At 49.2% G+C, this 23,731-nt stretch overlaps 1 protein-coding gene across 1 annotated transcript in view; it reads right to left on the reverse strand.

Annotated features, from left to right (window-relative positions):
- Positions 1–3,773: 3,773 nt before the first annotated feature.
- Positions 3,774–23,731, reverse strand: part of ppm1e (protein phosphatase, Mg2+/Mn2+ dependent, 1E) — a 33,771-nt gene continuing 13,813 nt past the window's right edge. The window contains exons 2-7 of the mRNA XM_047020287.1: positions 11,590–11,711; positions 8,796–8,995; positions 6,995–7,183; positions 6,718–6,861; positions 6,510–6,603; positions 3,774–5,367 (exon numbers count right to left, since the gene is read on the reverse strand). Of these exons, the coding sequence (XP_046876243.1) occupies positions 4,415–5,367; positions 6,510–6,603; positions 6,718–6,861; positions 6,995–7,183; positions 8,796–8,995; positions 11,590–11,711 (1,702 nt within the window). The 3' untranslated portion in view covers positions 3,774–4,414. The remainder of the gene's footprint in view (positions 5,368–6,509; positions 6,604–6,717; positions 6,862–6,994; positions 7,184–8,795; positions 8,996–11,589; positions 11,712–23,731) is intronic.

A 23,731-nucleotide genomic window follows, 5' to 3' on the forward strand; every position in this document is an offset into this window, starting at 1 on the left:
TTCACGTATCATCTGAGTGCAGTAAATTAGGAGTCCAAGCAGCAATACTACCGCACCTCCCTATATCGTATATTCCCCGATTAGCCCTGCAAAACTACAACACCTTGATTGAGCAACCATGTATATTGTCTTTTTTTTAACCTGATTTTACATTGTTAAACATCTGAGGTAGAACACAAGTCAAGGTAGTTAGGAAGTTGGATGCTGCATGATTTAAAAAAACTTCTGCTGGTGTTGGATTGTTTTTATTTGGAAATTGTACCATGTGAAGCATGTGAAGCATGGTACAAGCATTACTTACTACTTAGCAAGTCTGCAAAGCTGTTTCCGGAACTCAGATGGGACTTGTGAAGTGTTCTTGACATTGAATGCTTTCAAAAAAAGTACCCATGAATAACTAATGGCCATGAATGTTTTATGTCACCACAGAAAAGACAAATGGCTATCTGACTGCACAGTTCACTCTACCTGCAGGTTGGAGTAAGACAAGGCCATGTTTCTATTTACCTGCTTGGCCAGCAACAAGGAAATGAAATGCCCTATTATATTTCATTTGCATCTCCATTCCCTCTTTCTGTTAAATGAAGCACCTGATGTTTTGCCTCCTGCTTTCTCTTAAACTCTCTCACCCTAAAGTTAACTCGGGTGCGAGCTCCGAGTATTTCTAATTGAAAGTCAAAGCACTTTGAACAGTTGGGCATTCCTTTCGCTGTAAACACAGGCCATCAAGCTTTAACACAGGCACATAGGCATATCGCCACATGAGAATTTGAAATCTTGATTAAAACGCTACTCGAGTAATTAAATGCGTCTGTTCCATTGCCAAGGCTGTACAGGTGCTGGCTGAAGCCATCCTAATTAAGTCTCCTGGCTCTTTCGGTCGAGCCACAGGGGTATGGATGAGAGAACAGCACAAGCCTGGGGAGAAACATCCCACAAACACACACAGGAATCCTAGAGAGGATAACGTGTCCAGTTGACGCACAAAAAACAGTCAGCAGACAAAGACTTGGTCTAATCTCTTTATACATGATAATAGCCACCAGTTAAGATACACATATGTATACTACGAGAACACAGAAGATACATATACTGAAACGTTTTATATATATATAATTTTTTTTTTTTACCTAACCTGCAGGTTGAGGAAGAGCCGGCCAGGGGTTTGTCTTCAGGGAAGCCTAATGGGTTGAACCACCCTGTGACAGAGCTAGGAGTGGATCTGTTTTAGCCGGGGCCTGAAAAGATCCTTTCCCCCTATGCCTTTTAGATTCATGTCAATCGGAAATCGATTGGAGTTTTCTGAATGAGATTGCCTGTCGTTAAGGCTAGGTAGAATTCACCTTGCCTTTTGTCCCTTTTTTATATTTTCAGAACCGCTCAGGTGTTTTTTTTTAAAAGGCCTCGTGGTTAAGGGGTGTGTCTGGACAAAGCTGACGTTGGAAAGTTCAGGATAACCGGAAGGTATGCTAGACTCTCGGAAGAGCTCACCGTCAATTTGGGGATATGTTTGTCGTTGGCTAACTGACAGCTCTGCCTTACTCAGTGAAGACAAACCCTCAGAGAGAGCCTTTCCACGCGCGGCTCAACGAGGTTCATTATTGCTTACAGGAACAAAGCGATTTGTGTACATGGACACACAGTGCAGAGTCGTGGAGAGCAATGGAGTGTGTGAGAGGGATTGGGGGGGGTGTGCGTGGGGGGGCGAACAGGCCTGATCTTTATCAGATGGGCATGAGAGAGCTGGCTTCGGGGAACGCTTGTACAAAGCAATGGGCGAAAGGGAAGGGAACTAAGGCTCTTTTAAGCTCAGGCGCATATTTCGGTTGGGGGGGGAACTTTAAGCATTCGTGCTTATGTGGCTTTTGGTTCCTTTTTTTGTCAGAGGAGTATTTCGGATGGAAACCGTATGAGGTTTAGGGGGGCGACCATATTGGAACCCGTGTCGGGTACCAGAGTTGCAGCCCAGCGTGTCAGTTCCTTGTTCCCTTGCCTTCCGAGCACTGCTAACACGCAGAGCTCTCCCTCTGAAGGTGTCACGTGAACAGGACAGTACAGTGCTGAGGGGCAGGGTCGTGGAGCTGGATATCCACACGATATTGTGTCACCATTCTGCTGACCTTTACAGTGGTGATTTAAATAGTAGACTTTAGAGGACAGACCAAACATGCCTTCCTTGAACAAACATACGTACACACTCATAATACACACACACACACACAATTCAGCACACATTCGCACATACATTGTACATTATGTGAATTTACTACAACTTCATGATGTAATCAGTGCCCCGTGTGAGGAAATATTCAGGGGAGAGGAAAGATGTGCGCTTTTCTCGCTCTCAGAGGCAGAGGCCCAAAAAAGCTGGTGGAGATGGGGGGGGGGGGTGGTTAGAGGTGAATGGGAAGAGGGATTGGTGGGGATTTGAAGACACCTTTTATATGTTTGATTTGTCAAGAAAAATGGCAGTTCATGAGGTCCACTGTTCTGGGAGTTCAACGCAGCCGTGGTTGACACGCCCAAGAAAGATCCAGAAGCATCGGTGTCGCGTTGTTGACCGCATTGGAATTCGCTTTTCTAGATCCTGCTTGTTGTGTGTCGAAACATGTTGATCCGACGCCACGATTTGCCCCGACGTGATGCCAACACGAAGCTGATCCCGTTCTCGACAGAAACTTCCAGAAGCGTGCCGGGTGGTTCCCCCTTTCGAGAAGGGACTCCCGAGGGGCTTTCTGAAGATCAAACGTGGCTACATTCCACACAGCTCAGCCAGCCTGGAAAAGGAGCTTCTCCCTTGCTCCAGGACTGCAACTTCTCTAGCCTTCCATTGGCCCGCTGCTCCACGTACATTCTAGAATGTTGGATACATTCTGCTCCCTGCAGGTGGGGGACGACTTCAGCACGGTCCCATTATTCCCTTTCTCAAATGAACTCGTGTGTTCGAGCCAGTCGTGGAGGTTGAAGGGTTTGTATGCCAGGGCAGTTAAGACTGGACTATGATAAAGAGAACTGGAATTGTGGGAAATGTTGTTCTGTGACTTGGTCCAAATGTGGGATTGGTTGTGTCACTTATACCCTCGGTTCCTGCCTCCTGCCATGGGAAAGCATTGGAAATGGATGGGGGTTAGATGGCTATATAATCGATGGCACAGCGTGACAAGTGCGTTAAGTCCATGTGAATCTCAAGGATGGCACAAACAATTCCTGTTGTCTTAAGCGAGTCGAGATTGGGTTCTAGCCCCAACAGTCAAAATGGATTCCTGGATATTGAGCATCTACTGCCTGGGCCAGGAAAGTGGAGGCATGTTTTACAGAACCTAGTCATCACTTAACCATCATTCCCTCATGAGAGGATGCATCATTGTGAAATTGGGATGGATTTTCATATATTCCTTTACCTAATAAATTGTTTTTGTTAAAGCAGCACAGAGTTAAGTACTCCCTTTTAGCATAATTTGACTCAAATTTGTTAAAGGTAAACGGAGGGGACTAAAACTAGGGGCATTTCTCTGTTTATGTAACACGCTTGAGATATCGAAGGCACATGTTCTGCTGCTGTCTAAACTCTCCTGGCCCGATACTCCTGGCGAAACCTAAAAGAGGGCACTTATACACACAGTATGTTGAGCACCTATGGCTCCTAATGCTGGGAGTCAGGTGGCTGAGCGGTTAGGGTGTCGGGCTAGTAATCTGAAGGTCGCCAGTTCAATTCCTGGCTGAGCCAAATGACGTTGTGTCCTTGGGCAAGGCACTTCACCCTACTTGCCTCGGGGGAATGTCCCTGTACTTACTGTAAGTCGCTCTGGATAAGAGCGTCTGCTAAATAACTAAATGTAAATGTAATGCTTTTCCTCAGTGTTCATCACTGAACTCAATTTGGTGTGCTGGACAGGTTAGACTAGACTGTTACCAAACAACAACGTAATCAATGGAAAAACTATAAATAGCATGTCGTTTTGTCATGCTATCCGCTTCTATACCCCATTATCCCCTATTGTGGCTCCATCTGGAATACATAACGCTCTATATGTTGTGTTTGTTCAGGTAAGTGACCGCTAATCTCATAATCCTGTATTAAGTAATCACATCTATAGAGATGAAGTGGGTGGCTAATGCAAGCGTCTGATTATTTATCGCAAAGCACAGATCAGCGTGTGTGCCATAGTTAGAGCCAGGGGCAGGAATTGTTATGGCCTCCTGAATGAATGTCTAGCTTTGGGAGAGGGGAAGGTTAGGTATGGCAGTGGGGGGAGGGGGGGATTTCCATTCTCAGTGTCAGGGGATGAAAGCTTTTAATGGCTGGGATGGATCAGTGACTAAACTCTGAAGGGATGGAGTGTGGGTGGGGGGGGTTGAAGGGAGATAGGGGCAGGAGTAGAGCGAGGAGATGGTGGAGATCCGGTGAGTGGCGTCAGACTCTGCTGCCAGAGGGCAGGCGGGGCAGTGCCACGCCGGGCCTCCGGACGGGGCAGCGCTGGGGGTAGGGCACGCTGCGGCCGGAGTGCAGCAGGCCCGGCAGCTCCCCGGGGGGACGGCCCGCGCGCCGGCACCCCCACCTGGGGCTCACGCACTCCATCCTCCGGGTGCGCCTCCCCGTCTGGCCGAATAGGGCGGCCGCCTGGGGCCATAGTCCGTCCGTGGAGCTGGGCTCCTGGCAGGCGGGGACGCAGGACTTGGGCGGGTGCCTCTGGGGACCCTCCTCGACGTAGGGGAGCCAGGCCGACCCGAGGCCCGTGGCGGGCCTGAGGTCTTGGGGGAAGCCCGCGGAGAGGGGCGGTTGTACGGACGAGGCCGGGGGCAGCCAGACGCGGCCCTCCTCCTCCGCCGCCCCCAGCGCGGGACCCAGCAGGCTGAGGCTGGTTCTGTCCGTAAACGAGTCCATGCGGTCTTCATAGCCCAGGTCGGCCGGGGCCGAGCACTGCTGCACGGGCCAGCCGCCCCGGCCCTTCCCCCCCGCGTCCGTGGCGCCGCCCTCGTCCTGGCAGCCTCGCTCGCCCCCCTGGAGCGCCTCGTCCTCTTCGTCCGCCTCCGCCGCCTCCTCCTCTTCCCCTTCCTCCGGGGCGGCCGCCTCCTCGTCCTCGGCGGCCGGCGGCGGCGAGCGCGGGTCCCTGAGGAACACGACGATGACGGTGATGTTGTCGCTGGAGCCGGCGTCTCGGGCCGAGGCCACCAGCTTGTGGGCCACCATGGTGCTGTCGCCGGCGTTCTCCTCCAGGTGGTCGCTGACCACGCGCACCGCCTCGTCGGGGCTGACCGTGTCGTAGAAGCCGTCGCAGGCCAGGATCAGGTAGTCCTCGGTGCCGTCCAGGGGGAAGGTGCTGTGGTCGGCGTCTCCGCAGATGTAGGGCTTGTGTTCGGAGTCGCCTGTCAATCACACAAGACGGTTGGTGTTCAAACATGAGAGAGAGACAGACAGAGAGAGAGACACAGACAGAGAGACAGACAGAGAGAGAGAGACAGAAGGCCAGATGTAGTTAGATGTGTCATCGTGCTTTCCGTGTTTGGTCCAAAGGTGGACATTGTTTAGCCTCAACGTTTTGGAACGGATGCTAACTTTTTTTCAATGCCCATAACTTCACATTGCTAGGATTTGTGCGGGGTAGACTAGAACACATTAGTGCTTGCTGTCCTTCGCCTCGTAAGACTTTTGTCCTTCTCAAATGCGTAACACAAAGAATGGTGTGCTTCACAATAGGGTTGTTGGTCATTAGCTTTCGAGGAAAGTCCCTTTCATATCAGATTACCGGAGATTTGGGATTAAGAACAGCAATCACATTAGGGGTTTTCCATCAACGCTCCATTAAAATAACTATTGATTTAGTCAACTCAAAACCTCCCCTAAATAAACTTTAATAATGCTAGTTTAGTTAAAAGCTTTGATTTTCTTGCCATTATAATATAGTTCATAGCGTTTTCGATACGAGCACCCTTTGCTAGGAGCTTCTTAGAGAAGATTATTGAGGCTAAACTAAGGTCATCAAACCACATTAAGATTCGCTGGTGCTGTTCTCTTCTATGGCTCCGGGTGTAATTCGATTCACAACACAAGTATTTCAGCCGCCCCCTCGTACCCTGTTTGCCGGCGTCAGCTGTGTCAGCAGCCCCTCTAACCTGACCCTCGGGGCGCTATCGTGACCTCCCCGCCCGCTCCCTCCCTCCCCAAAATCATTTCCACTGATTGGGGGGGGGGCCCTGCTGAGTGGGTGAGTAGCCTCCCTGCTGAGCGTGCAGACACAGGCACGTGTGTAGACACGCACCTCACACGGCCCCTCACGACACAAGCTGGGCTCTGTCCGACGCTTCCCTAATTCCCGTTGACGGGTAAGGTCGAACACTCGCACGCTCGGCCGCTCCGACACGGATCAGTGTCCCCGAGTGACGAGATTTCCGTGCAAAACGACAGCTGCAGTACATTCTACAAACCTCCTCACCTTACTGACCCCCTGCCTAGTATTTAATACATATAGGACAGAATAGGACGGGTACACTGTGTGTGTGTGTGCTACCTATGGCTCTGGACACGGACAGACTGCCGTTAACCCTCCACGTGCCAAACCAGATGACACAGCCTCCAAGAGCCTCAATACGCAGCTTCTCATCCTGCAGAGACAGAGGGAACAGGACTAAGCATCATTACATCCCAGGGATGAAGGGGCTTTATGTTTGTACCTGTACGCGTCTGGGATTTAGGGAGTCGTTGTGTGCGCGGGTTACCTCTCTGTCAGGCTTGTGAGGTTTCATCAGTTCCACGGCCTGGCCCTTCCTGACCAGCATGACCTGGGAGTCTCCCAGCCAGGCCACGTACAGAGTTGTCCCCCTCAAGAAGGTCACCACGCCCGTGGTGCCACAGCGCATGTGCTGTCACACGCAAACACAAAAACACCGTTGGTGAAGAACACAGCTAGTCTACATTTGAAATATATATTCAAGGCAACAGGCGTGCACGCGACAATTCTTTGTGCTATTTTTTTCTTTTTTGGAGCATCCTTACCTCGCGGGCGGCCTTCTTGACGAATCGCTCGTCCGTGACCTTGAAGGCGCGAAACAGCGCCTCGGCCGGGTCCTGACTGAACATCTCCTGGCGCACGAGGTTGACGTGGAGATGGTTGGCAGCATAGATGGCGGCGTCCACGCCCCCGTGGCCGTCGAACACGGCAAAGAAGGCCTGCTCTTCCTGGTCCTGAGGTCACACACAAGGTCAAAGGTCAACTGGGATACGGCGAGAGGAGATTAGTGTCCTACTGTGCTAAAAATATCTGCCTCGTAGCCAAAGGAACTGTTGACAGTGGCGGATTTCCATCCAGGAAGCTTAGAGTTGAAAGATTCCCCACCCATATAATATATTATATCTCACATTTGTTGATGTGTACAACCTTTGTTTGCGTTGACCATGTGGAACTTTCCTTAAAGGCTTGAAAGTGGTATTGGGCTTATCCCTACTGACCATAATCCTCAATCCGTTCGGGTCTGCTCTTAAGTGTGGTGAGGCCAAAGTTCTTAATACAGTGGGGGGGGGGGGGGGGGGAACTTGTACCAATTCAATGACGTGGCATATTTTTCAATTAATGACATGCAAAGTACTTTCGTGAATATGCAAATCCAAATATAACCTGCTCGTGTCTCCATTCATCCATCTGCTTTAATTAACTGGGGTTTTAATGCCAATTAGCGGGCTTACCCGCTGCTGGCACTCTTAATAGAATGGGATAAACATTTGATCCGACAGAATAATTATCTAATTATATGTGGATCTGTGGGCTTGGGCCGTGGGTCCCTCGGCGGCTCGTCTCATTGGCTCGGAGGGGAAGGTGATGAGCCAATTGGAGTCCACAATGGATGGAGATAACGGAAAGTCCAACCCAGAAAATACCTGAATTTTTTAGAAGGCTGCCGCTTTGTTTTCCCATCACATGCCTGTGTTTGTGTGTGTGTGTGTATGAAATGGAGAGAGCCAGACAAATGAACATGTGTATTTATGTGTTTGTTCCTTTCCAGCGTCGTCGGGAGTGATTTCTCTCGCACCCCAGGGAGCATTATGGAGCCTGATCGTCAATAATGTTATTAGAGGCATTTCAGTCACCGGCAGCCACCTGCCGTGCTATCATTCATGGCTCATGTGGCGGCTGGAATGGGAATACGTCCAATCGGGGGGAGTTTTATTGATCTCCCCCATGGTGTTGTTAGGGTGGCAGAGACCCCGTAGTGAAGCTGGGCTGACCCACAACAGCAGGAGGGAGCCATTCATTAGCACACACGTACAGATGAATGAAGTAGCCTCGCAATTTGAGCCCTTTGGCGCGGGAATGCATCGTGTCATATTTTTGACATGTTGTTTATTGCTCAAGTGAGCGTGTTGGGGGTTCTACTTGGGTAACAGAGCAGCCATCTTGAATTTGGTTCTTGTCGGGGGCCGGGAAGAAGCTATTGATTGTGTGCCGATTAGCATTCCATCTGCTGGGACTCGTGGAGTTTTAGTGAACTGCTTGGGAGTGAGCACTTTTAAGGCCACCGGGGGAAAGAAGAAATGGGGCTCGTACTGCCTTCCCTCCCATTTGTATCTCCCCTTTTATTTTTGAACGCCCTCACCAGGAACTCTGATCGATAATAACCGAATCCGTCCGCCGCTGTTCCCTACGCTCTTCACGAGCGCAGCGTCGTACCCAAACGCCTCTAGCACGTTCCGACGGGATTCGAATCGCGTAATCCCCACTCCAAGGCCGTGTCTCAGAAGGGCGTGGCTATAGCCCCGATAGGACGACATAGAATTCCATTCCAACGTCCTCAGTCCGTACCTGTATGTTGAAGAGGGTGTTGAAATCGGGGATGACGATGTGCTTGTCCTCCATCTTGCGCCGCATGTTCTTGATGGCGTGGATGGACGTCTCGTAGTAGGGCTGGGGCCGGCGGCGGTACGGGAAGTCCTTAAGCCACAGGCAGCATGTCTCGCACAGCTTGTTAAAGATCAGCCGGGCCAACTTCACCGCCTCCAACTCTGTGACCGCACACACACACACACACACATTGCATAGGATTAGAGCACGTATTCAAGTCACAGAGATATACTATATTGGGCCTCCCCCCCCCCCCCCCCCCCCCCCACCCACACAAACACGCATGTGGATTACAACATCCAGTACCGCCTTGTGCATGCATGACTGAGTGCATGCGAGATAGATAGAGAAAGTCCATTTGGTGCCTTAAACTCAGTGGCATGCAGCCGACCTCAACGTGAGATGCTGTTGTGCAAGAATGCCCGCATGTTTTCATATGCTCTTGCTTGTCCCCCCCTCTCCAGTTTCTCTCTCTCTTTCACACATTCACACACACACTATCAGAAGCTGGCATCTATCCATCCTGAGTGCAGTGGCACTCTTGGGTCCACACCCCCACTCGTGTGGGTCTGACTGGGGCCTTTACATGGGGAGCACACATGGAGACGGCACAGTGTCGGAGTGAAGGTTACTATGGAATTAAGGACAAGCGGTCGAAATAGACCATCTGGCAAAAGGGTTTGGGGCTGGAGGTTGGGGCAGAGAGAGACACAGAAGGAGGGTGAGAGAAAGAGAGAGAGGGAGACGGGAAGAGAGACAGAAATAGCCAGGAAGAGGAGGGGGGCGGGAAAGACAGACTGACACACAGACAGACAGTAAGAGACGGAGCGAGAAAGAAAATAGTGGTCATCACAGTTCTCCCGGCAGCAAGGGGACGCCATTTTCCCGTCCCTTTCCCAAACCCTTCGCTGCTTCCTGGATCATGGGAGCTGCTCCTCTATGGCAGGACAGCCCCTCCCCTCTCTTTCCTGGCTCACAAACACACACAGGGTCCAGTTTGCTTATGTTGGACTAGGGCCATGTCTTTTGACCATACGGCTAGAGCATTGGGCATTGCTATGCAATTACATGGTACAGTAGTTGATGTGACCTTAATGTAAAGTGTTGTTGAACATGGCCTACATGACTTTATATGGCCTTGTGTTAGGTTGGATTCCAGATGGATAAGGATGGGTTTCTAGAATTGATTCCCAGGTCCTTTGCTTCCTCTCTTGCTGCAGGGCTTGACTGATGGTAGAAAACATATTTTGGTTATCACAGTCCATTTGCTTAGCGCTCACGGCAAAAGGAATTCATCAAATATTGAGTTAAGCATCAAATTGAATGATTTTTCATTTTGGTGTCCTCTCAAACAAACATGTACCTTTTCTCTACCACGACCAGTGAATAAGTGATGAGCGTCTTAGTTTCAGAGCTACACAGATTAGAGGTTGTTGTTGTTCTGGTGGAGTTTTCAAAGAAGTCGCCTCATGTTTCTATTTTCTATTGGTCAATGTGCACCTTTTATTTGGCATCTTAAGATTTGTTGGCATACAGGCAACGGGAGTGAGGATGGATTGCTCGTCTGAATTGCATCGTGGGATAGCTAGCTGAGCATTCACTGTTGGCTACATGAGAGTTTCAAGGTGATATTTGGTGAAATAGAGGCTTTTATTTAGAGACTGAGTCATCCTATGACATAACCATAATCATTGAGGTCATGGATTTCTTTAACGACACGTGCCCCATCTAAGAGGGTACATAGAGAGATGATGATGATAAGACGAGTGCATGCATACTGTCTCTTCGTCTGGTGTTCCACCCTCTCACCGTTTTCCTTTTCTCCCTCTCCGCTCCTCAGTCCCTCGACTCTGGAGTTAAATTTAACCTTCCATTTCAGAGCCCTGGCAGTGTGTGTGTGTGTGTGTGTGTATCTGGGTGAGTGCCTCCTCTGCTCTGGGCCTAGACGGCTGACCTGTGTTTGTCAGCCAGACTCCGTGTCGGATCCAGCTTTCCTTTTTCTGACTGCCCACCAAAGCTTTCACCAGCCACCGCCTCCCCCCCCCCACACCTCCTCCTCCTCAGCCCCCTCCAAGACACAGCCATCACTCAAAACCACCACTGCTAAAATGATCCTGACTACCTACCTACCCGCCCGCCCACACACAGACGCACGCACGCACGCAAACGCCGGCAATCTCTTTCTCTCTCCCTCCAAGAACAGATCTATAAAGAGGAGTGACAGGGTCAAACGGGCTGCTGCTGTTCTTGGCTAATCTTAAATGCCAGTTCTCTCTTTCTCTGTCTGTCTCTCTGTCTGCCTGTCAGTCTGTCTCTCTCTGAATGTTCTGTGGGGGGGGGGAGGGGAGAGGAGAGAGATACGTGTTGAAATTATAGAATCTGAGACTGGTGATGTCGAGACACTCATTTTAACCTGTTATTTGGATAGGAGGGATTTGCAGTAGCCAAGCGGTAGTTAGGTCAGTCGATGACCTGATTTAGATTTTAGCATTCAGAAAACTCCCTCTTGTACTGAATACCATCCGGTCCGGAATTGGCTGGAGCAAAAACATTGGACCACGTTTCCGAAAAACCCTTTTTTCGGAAACCTCAGTATACCGGGGCAGTTGAGAATGTGATTTGGTTCGCCAGGAGAAGGGGCAGCTGAAGACGCGAGGCCTGAGACACCATCAGGGTTTAGCGTCCATGCTAATACAGCTTCCAGCGTTCCTTGTTGATAACACACATACACACTCGCACTACCAAGGGCACTCACGGGGGAGAGGGTCTGCTCCCTCCTCCAGGGTCTTCTGGAGGTGGTGGATGGAGAGGTCGCTCTGGAGGACACTGTCGGCCGTGGCCCGGGCCAGGGCTGCCGCCAGGGAAAACGGACAGTTACTGTGGAGGAGAGGAGAGAGAGGGTTTTATAACCACCGCAAACCTGAGGTCAGAGGAAGGGGGCGACACAAAGGAATGACAGTGTTCAAGTTCAAAGCCTTATGGAGAAGGCCCCTCAAGGATAGGGACATGTAGGATGTGGGAGTCAGGTGGCTGAACGGTGAGGGAATTGGGCCAGTAATCTAAAGGTTGCCAGATCAATTCCCGGCCGTGCAAAATGAAGTTGTGTCCTTGGGCAAGGCACTTCACCCTACTTGCCTCGGGGGGGAATGTCCCTGTACTTACTGTAAGTCGCTCTGGATAAGAGTGTCTGCTAAATGACTAAATGTAAAAGTCATGTACTGTGTGCAAGTCGGGCGATCGATGCTTTTGTTGAGGACAAGACGGCATGGTCGGTCTTCATGCGGCCATATGTCCTGCATCGTCATCAGTTCACGTGATACTGTGGTCAAGCCTGAGCCGGCTCTGTGTGGCTGTTGTCTGCAAGAACCGGATTTCCTTGGTGCCATTACCTCATGCATGCGTGTAACTTCACTCCATTTGACTATCAAGTTACCCCCCCCCCCCCCAATCAAGAGGTCCAATCCCGGCCAATCCTGTAACAGATGTCAATGTCACTGGGTTTTCTGGCAAGAGATCAGTCTGTTAATTCTCCCCGAACCCAATCACAACTCCCAATGATTCGCTCTTGCAATCAACTCTCGTGTAATTACTATCCGCTCAGCCACGGAAGGCCTTGATCGGCTGGCGTTAATCGCGACCCGTAGTTACGAAAAGCCGGCGTTATTACGTTTGTTTTGTAACTGCTGGATTACTTTTTTGGGGGGGGGTACACCTCAACAGGATGATGAGTGACCCTGTTGACATTTGGCAGCCAAAATAGGACTTCCCTCTACTGGCTGGGGGGATGACACACACCATCGCAGCGCTCCTATTGGTGTGAAGCACTCTACTGACTGTTGAGAGCCTGGCTCGGTCAGATATTAAGCCATCTACAGAGAGACTCCTCAGCTTGAATTGGCTCCCGGAGTGCAACGTGTTTGATTTGATCAACCGGGTCTTCTGGGGCTTAAAAGCAGGTAAATTACATTTCTAGCCCAAATGACATTTTGGTCCAAAAGAAATCCAATTACTTTCCGGGGAGCCTTTCTATGGAAGAGTGGAGTCCCGGATTCAGAAGTAATCCCAACGCAGGATCCACCCACTGACCTTAAGACTGAGCCTGGTTCTGTGAAGTATCCGCCACACTTCCCCCACCTCGCCCCCCCTTACACCCCCCCCCCCCTCCCCCAGAGACAAGCTGCTATCGATCTGTTTGTCCAGAGTCAATCTGTGGCCCTGCTAGGGGTAGTGATCCATTGGAGCGCCAGCATTCTGCTCTCTGTTGCCTGGACCCCTGCTTTCGAGGCATCCAGTCAGATCACGCTCACATGGCAACGTGGTTTTGGGAAGAAAAAAAAGGCTCATTCCTGTTTGAACTGGACGGGGGGGGAAATTCTAAGATATTTAATTTTCGATGCCCACACCTGTGGACAATATTACTCTCCCTTTAAAAGATGCCTTAGTGCCGTGTCGCTGTTTATTCACGATGACCTTGGAGCCCTGTTGCTTTCAACTGGGCAGGTTAGGCCATTGCGGATCCCGTACCCATGGTAACCCCTGGGAGCCCCGTCGTGTTGACAGCTGATGACAGGATTGTCATGACAACGAGCCCAGCCTGGGAATGACACAGCAGGTACGGTGGTTAAAGCAGGGCAGGCAGCCCTCGCAGTAGGGGCTTGAGAGACTGTGTGTGTGTGTGTGTTGCTGCATCATTGGGGGTGCCCATACATAGTCAGCATAGCCTCAGAGACACAGCCCTGGGGCTGGATGATGAAGGGAGAGAGGCAGGGACAGGAGGAGGAGGAGGGATATATCCGTCCCTGGTCTAAAGGAGGTGGAGAAACTGCTCAACAGGCAGGGAGGGGAAAGTGGAACGTTTCAAGGGCAGTCCAATGACAGGCTGCTCTACATGAGGGTAACCAGGGTAACAAGGCCACCTCTAGGTGGAGGTAACCACGGTAACTTGGGTATGGCGACAACTTTTGTACAGCAACTTTGGACCCAATTCATTGGGGCCCCCTGTTGTTGGTAGCTATCCACTGTACTGTAAATACACTGGGTCAAGTATTATCATAAGGGTCCTTTTTCCTGGAAATCCTTTCACTCTCTCTAAACACTGTTTATTGTGGGGTAAATATAGCTTAAACCAAATACATTTAACAGAAAGGGGCTTTTCAAGTAGTAGTTGTCATTCAGTAGAATTAAAGACATTGAAGCTGATCTTAAGCCCGTAACAAGATTAACTTGTGACCTATCCTAAACCCCATCACGCAAAAAGCCGTTTCTATCGGCCTTTAAAAACACTGCAGACATTTCATCCAGTCGACAGGTAGTCCGCGTTCGGCCAGCGGCGAAGCATAAAAGCGAGATGTCGACTCGCTACAGTACCACTAATAGTCCTTACGTAACTAGCCTTTTTACTAGAGAGCAGTTAGCAGGAGGGGCTCTCTGGAGTTTTTGTTAGCGTGTGTTCATGCGCGTGTGAAGATGGTAAAGCGAAGCACAGCGCTGTTCTGACGCCCACACGCACACTGCATTTAGGTCGTCCTATGACACTCGCAGCACTGTGAGATGGATATAAACGCGGGCCTACTGCTAGTGGATGTTCTAAGAGTCACGACGATTCTGAAGCCGCACTGAGTGGCGGGGTAACAACCCGGGGTCAATTCTCACTGCCCATGATGCCCTGTGGAACAACTGGCGAAGAAAAGGAGAGTGCAAATTTGACCTTCGAACAGCGGTCACACGTATTAGACTCCCACTCGTAGCCTTTTCAAGGGATGGAACCGGATCTGATTGATAGACTTGGTAATGCATGCATGAAAGTGCACACACACACACACCACACACACACTACACAAGACAGTATGGATATAGCCTTCTCTCTCTGGAGTCCTTTCATGCTTTCACTCTGATCTTTTTTCCCTCATCTATTTATGAAATGGGAATACGCGACCAGTCTGAACCGCACAATGGACCATTTCATCTTCACTGATTGATTGCATGTCTCTTGAATAATTCGAGTATGGGGATGTGTGGAGAAGGTGGTGGTGGGGGGGTGAAAACTGGAGAAAGCCTCAAGGCGAACACGGTGGGAGTCATACGCGTGTGTGTGTGTGTGTGTGTGCGTGGGAGGATCGTGTGGGTGGGTGTAGTGTGGGAGCTCGCAATACAGTGGAGTATGTAAATGGTGTGTGTGTGTGTGTGAGACAACACAGGTGAGTGTGTTTTCAGGCCTGCAGGGCCGGTTGGCAGACAGCCCCGGTGCTATGGAGAGTGACTAAGAGACGGCACAAAAGCGAGGATCAGGAAGATGGCAGCGAAGAAAGGGAGGTGCGGAGAGAATGCGAGAGCCACAGAGGGAGGGACCGAGAGAGAAGCAAAGAAAGAACGCCAGGCCCTGCTAAAGGTTCCCAGCTGACATGTCACGGCGGTGGCAGTCACTTTACTGTCCTCAACTTCCTCCTCCTCCTCCCCCGTGTTTCCATTCATAGAAACCACGGTCTCTCTCTCTCCCTCTTTCACACTCGCTAGCTTGCACACTTCGTCACTGCCTGATGGAGGGGGGGGGGCTTGGGTGCTGAGGTGGGGAGCCCTCATTGGCTGAGGGGCTTCGGCATACACGTCATCAGCCAATAGCGGCCCCCCTCTGCTGGTGCGCCACAGTGAGGTCAGAACAGCGTGAAGGAATGGGGATTAGGAGTAGAAAGGCAGACTTGGGGCTTTTCTAGTTGCCTTTTACGTACCGTTTTACAAACCATTCTTGTCACACATTCTGTGTGACAACCCAAACAATGTGCAGAGCTTCATTTAAAGGGATTTTCAGAACTGAGACGTATATTTTGGGGACAGAACGCATTCACTGGGTGACAATGAAAAGTCAAAACCCCTTTTTTTCGGTATTTATGTACATCATTGTAACCTCAATTGCCTTTACACTAGCTAGCTTAGCTCATCTGCTTTGTTACTGAACTCACTCTCCATGGCATGCTAGCGTTAGCATGATGGTGGGGGTTTGCATTGATTTGCGCTAGCGGTGAGGCTAGCGTGGGGGGTAGAGTGAGAGCTTTACTGCGGCTTAATGCAGCTGCTGTGGAGGTGAAAGATCTGGGTCGGGGAGCCTCGCGTTGACGTCACACGGAGAGAGGGGAGGCTCAGACCTGCTTCAGCGGAGGAGAGGGAGAGAGGGAGAGAGAGAGAGAGAGAGAGAGAGAGAGAGAGAGGGAGAGAGGGAGAGAGGGAGAGAGGGAGAGAGGGATGGAACGCTAAAGGGATCGAGGACTTTCGTGTGTATGAGAGAAAAAGAGCAAGAGAGAGACCCTACCCATCATACTAATGGACTTGACTGATCGCAGGTACTCCGTTCAGAACACCAAGCTACCTTCTCACCCGCCTAAAGCAAGATTCTCACGCGACGGTCCTATGCCTAGCAAACCACTGATCCTAGACCTATTCTAACAAGGCTGTCGGACCGAGGACATTTACTCTCAACAGGTGCATTATTAAGGTTAACGGAAAGGAAGACTGAAGATGTGCTCCTTCTCCTACTGTATATACTGTCTGCTAGCTCCTCTGTGAGAGTGTGCACGGACCGTGTGTGCGTGCGCATGAGTTGCTGAGTGCGGTGCGTCACAGAGAACTCACCGGGAGGCGTGCATGGGTTGTGTGTGCGTGCGTGAGAGAGAGAGAGCGAGGGAGAGAGAGCATTGCCAGTGCTCAGACCCATCCCCGGCAACAGTGCGTCACACACAGCTCTCATGGGGCTTCTGTTCCGACATTAACTTTCAACTGTCCTTGACGGGTACTTGCCAAGATCTTTCTTTCCTTCTTTCTCTCTCCCTCCCTCTTATCTCCTTCCTCTCTCCCTCCCTCTGGCACAAACTGTTGCGGAATACTTTGTACCTACTACACAGGGTCCAAAACTTTGACTTGGCCCTCGTCTCCACTCCTGCGCCGTTTCTTTGTGCGGCACTGCTGAGGCGACATGGGTGCGTAGAGCGTTTTTTCAGTGCGAAACGTGCCACGCGTTCATGTGTGCCACGCGTGTTAGCGTGGATGGCTGCGCAGCGCTAGCCTGTGATGCGTGACCGTGCATACTGGATGCCAGCAGCGCACCACCACCACAGGCTCTCCTCGCGACGTCTCTCCCCTCCCTCCTTCAATCTATCCGCTCTTTGGTTCCCCGCCCCCTTTCCCCCCCCCCCATCCCCCACCTCCCCCCCCCCCCCCCCCCCCTCTATGAATTGTGGGAATGCAGGTAATCTCCGCGCCGGATGAGTCAGGGGTTATTTATAGTGGGGGATGCAGGATGAGGTTGCCTCTAAATCTCTGTGCTCTGGTCCATCAATCTGCCTTTCCCACCCTGCAGCCGGGGGCTAAATATACTGGGCAGTGCGCGTAGTTGGGGGCAGCCCTCCTACGCCTCCCTCTATTTACAGAGTTGCTGACGGGTCTCGAGGTCTCGGCAGCGCGTCGAAGTGGACGTCAGCGGAGCGTGGACCTCGAACCGACGTCACAACGCCCACCCCCCCCTCTCCTATGTTCGCACATGCGACTGCGTGCGCCGCTCGCTTGCGTCGCCGGCTTGCCTTTCCCGAAGACGGGTGTGCTTTACTTTTCGTGTCACCTACTCATTTTTCCCTCCGACGTCGGAAGGTTGCGTTTCTCTCTCTCTCAGACGCGTGCTCTGAGCTGCTTTAGCTGGCGTTTTCCAGAGGTTGAGCAGTGTGCAGGCCATCAAAATAGTGTGTTTGTGCGTGCGCGTGTGTGTAAGTAAAAGAGAAGGAAAAAAAGAGAAAAAGAGAGAGAGGGGGGGGGAGAATGCGTAGGCAGAAGGATGGAATATGGAGGTTGCGTGTCTGTGTGTGTGTGTACATGTGAGTCTCTCAATATCTACAGGTCTGCAATGCCAGTCTATGACTCAGACAGGGCCAGTGGAGGACGAAGCAGAAATAACAGACCCTTGTCACAACATAAACAGTTGAAACACAGAACAGGGGGGAATGAACAACGTAAGCTAACGAGGGTACAAGTTCGAGGGGAAAGTGAAGTGGGATTCAAACCCAAGCCCCTGGAAAGTGAAGTGGGATTCAAACCCAAGCCCCTGCAGTAAGGCCTCAGCTGACATGGTACACACACTTAACCAGTGAGCTACCAGGGAGCCCTAATTCGATGACTTCCATGGCTCTTCCACTACAATGTCTCTCAGGAGACGGCAGAGAATGTTGGCCACGAAAGCTTGTGCCGCTAATAAAACTGCAAAAAATATATCATTTGAAGTGGGCTTTTTTCGAAAATGCATTTTAATTCGAAAATGAACGAAACAAAAGTAACAGTAGTTCTTTTCGGAAATGAGACATTGACACATTCATGTCTACGTAGTGCAAAAACTGAGGGACAAGTTAGGGTGTGAAAAATGTGAATATTTATGTGAGGACAATAGTGTGCCTTGCTGACTGAAAGCACAGTAATATAGTCGAAACTAAACAACACAAACAAATATCGTTTTCTATCTCCTTAGGAAGGAGCAGTTGTCAACCATGTCGTGGACCAAAGCGAATGCGTCTTAAAATGCCATGGAGCTCGAAGCAACCACAGTGCTATTAAGTAATTAATGAAGCCAGCCGTGTGGAAGAAGCTAGCGAGCCCAATAAGAAGCCTTTGCTTGACGGCGCTCCCTAAGGGGTCGTGTTAAAGACTTTGGAATAGGAGCTCATCTGCCCTCGCGTAACGACACTGTCCATTACAAAGAAACAGGGACTTCAGTGATCCACAAAGACAGGAACTGCTCTGGGCCACGACCAGCATAACAACGATACCCAAGTGAAAAAAAATCGATGGCCAAAACTACAAATCCCATGATGCTCTAGAGTTACGGAGAGAAGTCAGGCGAGAGTCACCGAACGACGCGAATCCTATTCTGCCAAATGGTCTTTGTGCCTGCTCCAAGTGCGTCACAGGATCGATCAGGCTTGCCTGTCACCTTTTAAGCCAGCTTTACCTTTTCTACCCGTCCTACTAATGACTGACGTTTATCCCAGTCCTGGGGTGCTCGACATTAGACGCAGCACACGGAACACCCTGTTCTAGCCAACACACCTAAAGCTCTATCACCCAGAGCATAGAGTGATGTATTAAGAGTGTAAGCCCTGCATGGCAACACTTGATTTAGACCGGCCTGTGCATCGCGCCTCTATGATATGATGAATGAGTCTTTGCCTCAGACTGAAAGGATACTGCAGTGTGCCCTGATATTGTTTGGCTAAAGTGTCGGAACACTGTATGAGGAAGTATTTCCACAGAGAGAGAGAGAGAGACAGAGAGAGGGGAAAGAGCAAACGAGAGAAAGACAAACAGAGAAAGAGAGACAGAGAGAGAGAGGGGAAAGAGTAAACGAGAGAAAGACAAACAGAAAGAGAGAGAGAGAGCGTGAGAGACAGACAGAGACACTGAGGTGAGGGGAGTCACTGAGAAGGTCAGTCAATCAGCACAGTTATTTTGTGGCCTTCCTAGGAGATGAATGGACCCAGTGTTGATGGATCGACTGTCTATGTGTACCGCTATCAGGAAATCTTGTTCATATTCCAATATGCTGTGACTAACCAGTGGTTTCAGACCACAAGTCCACATCTCTGTAGCATTGTTCCAGCAGGCAATTCTAGTCATGGAGTCAATAGATTACTATCTAGGGCTATTTTACAGTCTGGCATCGACTGATAGCATGGTCTAGGAACTATCAAGGCTAAGCAAGCACTGGCTTGAATGTAAATGAAACAAAGCCATAGACAGAACATCAATTCCTGACCCAGGCCCGCTAAGTCACAATGTTCTACTAGCTTCTGATGGACGTCTCTAATGGGTGCAGTAGTGGAACGAATGCACAGAACAACTATTATTGGCCTTGATCAGCATTGCCCCATTATGGGAATAGTGGGTGCGCTTTCCATAACCCTGCCAGTGTAAAATGTCCATACTATTGACAGATGTACAGAACACCCCTCCTGGTAATGGCGGGATATGGACAGACGTCTCGTCTGCTGGGTTAAAAGATTGCAAACAATGGTATCCAGATGACATTCTATTTGTGTTTCGTGAGGAGACCGGTTCACTTATAACACTGAGAACCCCATCTGCCATTTTCATTTGGGTTTTATCACCTTGATCTGCATGAGATGGACGTTGGAGATATGAGCCAGTCTAACCTGTAACTTGTCATCTCCTATTTTGCTGTTGTATGTATTTTAGTTTGGTAACTTCCCATGTGGATACAGGACACATATCGAAGGTTTAGTCACAGGTAGCAGCTGTAATGGCGACTGTGACGACATTTGCATCAAACGCGACCGCTTGGGAGCTGAATTCTCCATCATGTGGAAAGGAGCAACACCAGAGCGTGCAGCTCACATAAAACTGCCATTTGTACATGGTACATTTGTACATGCCTTCACATCGCTCACCGTTCGACAACGGTAGCTTTCCTTCTTCTTAACAAAAGGTCACGACATCGCCCAAGCCCCCTTTGCTCGTCAGCCTCGCGGTATTTGGACCTTTATACAACCACCGAAGCAAAATCAAAACAGATAGCTTTGCGAAAGCCACTTAAGGAGGGAAGGAAGGGAAGTGGTTGTCCTGGACAGCCTTAAATCTTTGAACCTAATCTGAAACCTTTGGAGGATATGAAAAACAAACGCATCACGACAGGTTAACAGACAGGCCACGCGGCTTTACGAAGTCATGCTAGCGATGCGGGAGTTTGGCTTAAGACAGCAGAGCAGGGCACCAGAGTCATCCCGGTTGCTGTACACACGAAGATCTACGTTAGTTTGCATGAGACGTGTGAGAGCACACTGGTTTTGCATGCGTGTTGTTGTGGTGGTGGTAGCGGCACAGACACCGGTAAAACAATGGCAACAGCTGGTTTCACACTTCAAATGTATTTGCCTTAATGCAAAGTCATTTTGTCAAAACAAACATGCAGCCTTCATGCAAAAGTAAACCCGTGAAGTCCTTAAAAAGATAATGAAGTTGACCCTCAAACAGAAACAAAATATCGTTCAAGAAAATGCTATTTCAATTGTCGTGAGAAATGTGCACGTCAGAAACAACTTTACTGCTCCTGCACTGTTACTATGTGAATTCCGTTCAACGAAGACACGAAGGAGCCATTTTATGTCGCACTGAACATTCTAGAGTCCACTCGTCCTCACTCCTGGATTCGTATGGGAGGGGGGGGGGGGTAAAACCCAAAATGGTGGTCGACTTGCTTCTGTGAAATCCAGAGGGTGTGTGCGTTTCTAGTAGCTTTCTAGGAGTAGTGACGAAGGGGTAAACAAGGTGAGACGTGTCAGCTCTGAGATTTACAGAGCAGCGAGAGTGGGTCTATTTAGGAGAGATTTGACCTACTTGGGCCAAGGAGGACAGTTATTTGGGCTGTTGTGACATTGAAGGACGAGGAGTCCTGCATCCTGGTATTTCGAAAGATTTTGGTGCCTGGAAATGAAATCCTCCAACTTGGCTCTTATTGATCAGGGTTATGAGGCTATATGTTGAGTGTAGAACCTACAGACTCGTGACAGACTTCATGCATGCAGGGCATGCACCCTTGTCATTAGTTACCGGTACTTTAACTGAGGTATTGAATGAGGATTAGAGCTAACTGGAATCAAGAGAACATTATGGAGAGACTTTGTTAACATAAGGACTTGATTCATAGTTTCATCTCGACAACTTTCTGATAACATCCAATTGACAGTGTCGTCAGCGTGGTATGTTATACATCGAAATTATGTGTTTTGTCTTCTATTAGTCTATCAAATCATGGTTTTATATCAGATATTCACAGCTAATATAAGGCACTGTCCTAATTGGCTATTTGTGTCTTCCTTTGAAAAGAGATGAAATTCTCTCTGATCTACTTGGGTGACACTTATATAATCTTAATGTTCAGTCCAAGATTGATGGCTTAAGAAAAATTGACTGGATATCCACACTATGGAGACAACGTCAAATAACCGTCTTTTTTTACAACACCATGTACCTTAACAACATATGTTCATGAAAAAGTGAGGTTTTGGTTTAAAGAGAGGAGCGGGATTTGAAAATATTTACTCAGGCACAGGTAAAGTTCTTTATTTTCGGTAAAGGAAGCTCACCCACTGAGTCGACGACTGGTCTAAATGACGGGGTTATTGGCAAAAAACAAACAGCTAAACATTCCCTGAGGCAGAGTTTGAAAGGTACTGTAACTTTGTATTAACAGGCTGATGATAAACTTGACAAAAAGTGCTCAAATCTGATAAGATGTCCTCCACAAGTACACCAGATACAGCATGATGGATGCTTTAAACCTGGTTTCACTATATTGTTATCCTTGAGTACTTCTTTTCAAAGAACTAGCCAGCAGGTTGTTTCCATGGGAACTCAGATGTCTGCAGCCAACGTCAGTCATCACTGTTGCTTAAGATTCTAAATTGACGTCAATAGTTATTTATTTATTTTTTAACCAGAGGTTGACTTCCTCTTTCCACAGATCACATTCATGTCATTATTTGATCTGACCTTTTCCTGTGAAGGACGGTGTTGGAAAAAGCAGCCCCACTCGATCTGACGCGCTATTCAACATCTCCACCTGGATGCCCTGGAAAATGGTGCCAGTTGTCAGGCATGTGGGGGTGAGAAATGGAGGCTGATGAAAGACAGCTAGGAAATGTTCTCCGATTGAAAAGCCGCGATCCTTCGGGCGTTTTGGCAAGGCGGATGCATTCTATCTTTGACTTCTGATATGGCGGCCATCTTAAAGGCAGAAATGATTGTCTGAGACAGCGGTGTTACAAGCCTGATAAGAGTCCTCTGTGCCGTGCCATAGGTCTGTACTTCCAATTTACCAGGCCACGATCCCTCCAGTTCACTATCACAGATCAGTGATTTGAGATATTATTCTCTAGAGTCTTGGATGGTATTATCAACTCTGCATGTCTTACACTCCTAGGAAATCCACTATTCTAACCCTACAATTTTCGATATAAAGAGCAAATTAATATATTGTTGAAAATGGTCAAATCAGAATATAAAACCTAAAATGGAGTTGACCAGCAAGCTGTTCCAAGTCTCCCGGTGCAAGTTGTTCACCGTCTCCTCATGGGGTTGTTCGAGTTCTAACTGGGTTAGACGCATTTCCCTTTGCTCTATTCAGAACTGAAAGCCTCTCTAGAGTCTGTTTGCACAGGAGGGGGAAACAATGGGCCAGGGGGCTGTGGAACATCCCATCTGACTCAACACTGACAGACTGATGAGCACTGGCACAAACCACCAAGTACTTCAAGCGGGAAGGAAAGTTAGAACACACTAAACACAAGTTTCACACCCATCATTTGTCTATTTTAGATTTTGTATCCGTTAAGTGCATTTCACACTAGTAAAAAAAGAAGAAAAAAAAAAGATGGAAATTGACAAGAATTGAAAATTATCGAGATAGATTGACAAAACACATTTTGAATGCTGGCTTTTGAATATGAATGTATTTTGGGTCACTGAATGTCAATGTCATGTCAGGTGGTGAGTCTCACCCAGTTTACACACAGGTGTTAGGTGGTGAGTCTCACCCAGTTTACACACAGGCGTTAGGTGGTGAGTCTCACACAGTTGATTCACAGGCGTTAGGTGGTGAGTCTCACCCAGCTTACACACAGGCGTTAGGTGGTGAGTCTCACCCAGTTTACACACAGGCGTTAGGTGGCCAGTCGTGTTTTGAGGAAACAAATGGTCCGTATCTCTGTGTCTCGGCCGGGGATTACAGGCCTAATCCCAGAGATTGAAACATGTACTGTTCTCTTCAATGTATCACAGATGCAAGCCAAAGTGCCCCGGTATTTGGAGAAAGGGCTTTCCATCCCTTCGCCAAATTCAGACTTTGTCCGGAC

The sequence above is a fragment of the Hypomesus transpacificus genome, chromosome 5 (assembly GCF_021917145.1).
Source record: "Hypomesus transpacificus isolate Combined female chromosome 5, fHypTra1, whole genome shotgun sequence".
Lineage (NCBI taxonomy): Eukaryota > Metazoa > Chordata > Actinopteri > Osmeriformes > Osmeridae > Hypomesus > Hypomesus transpacificus.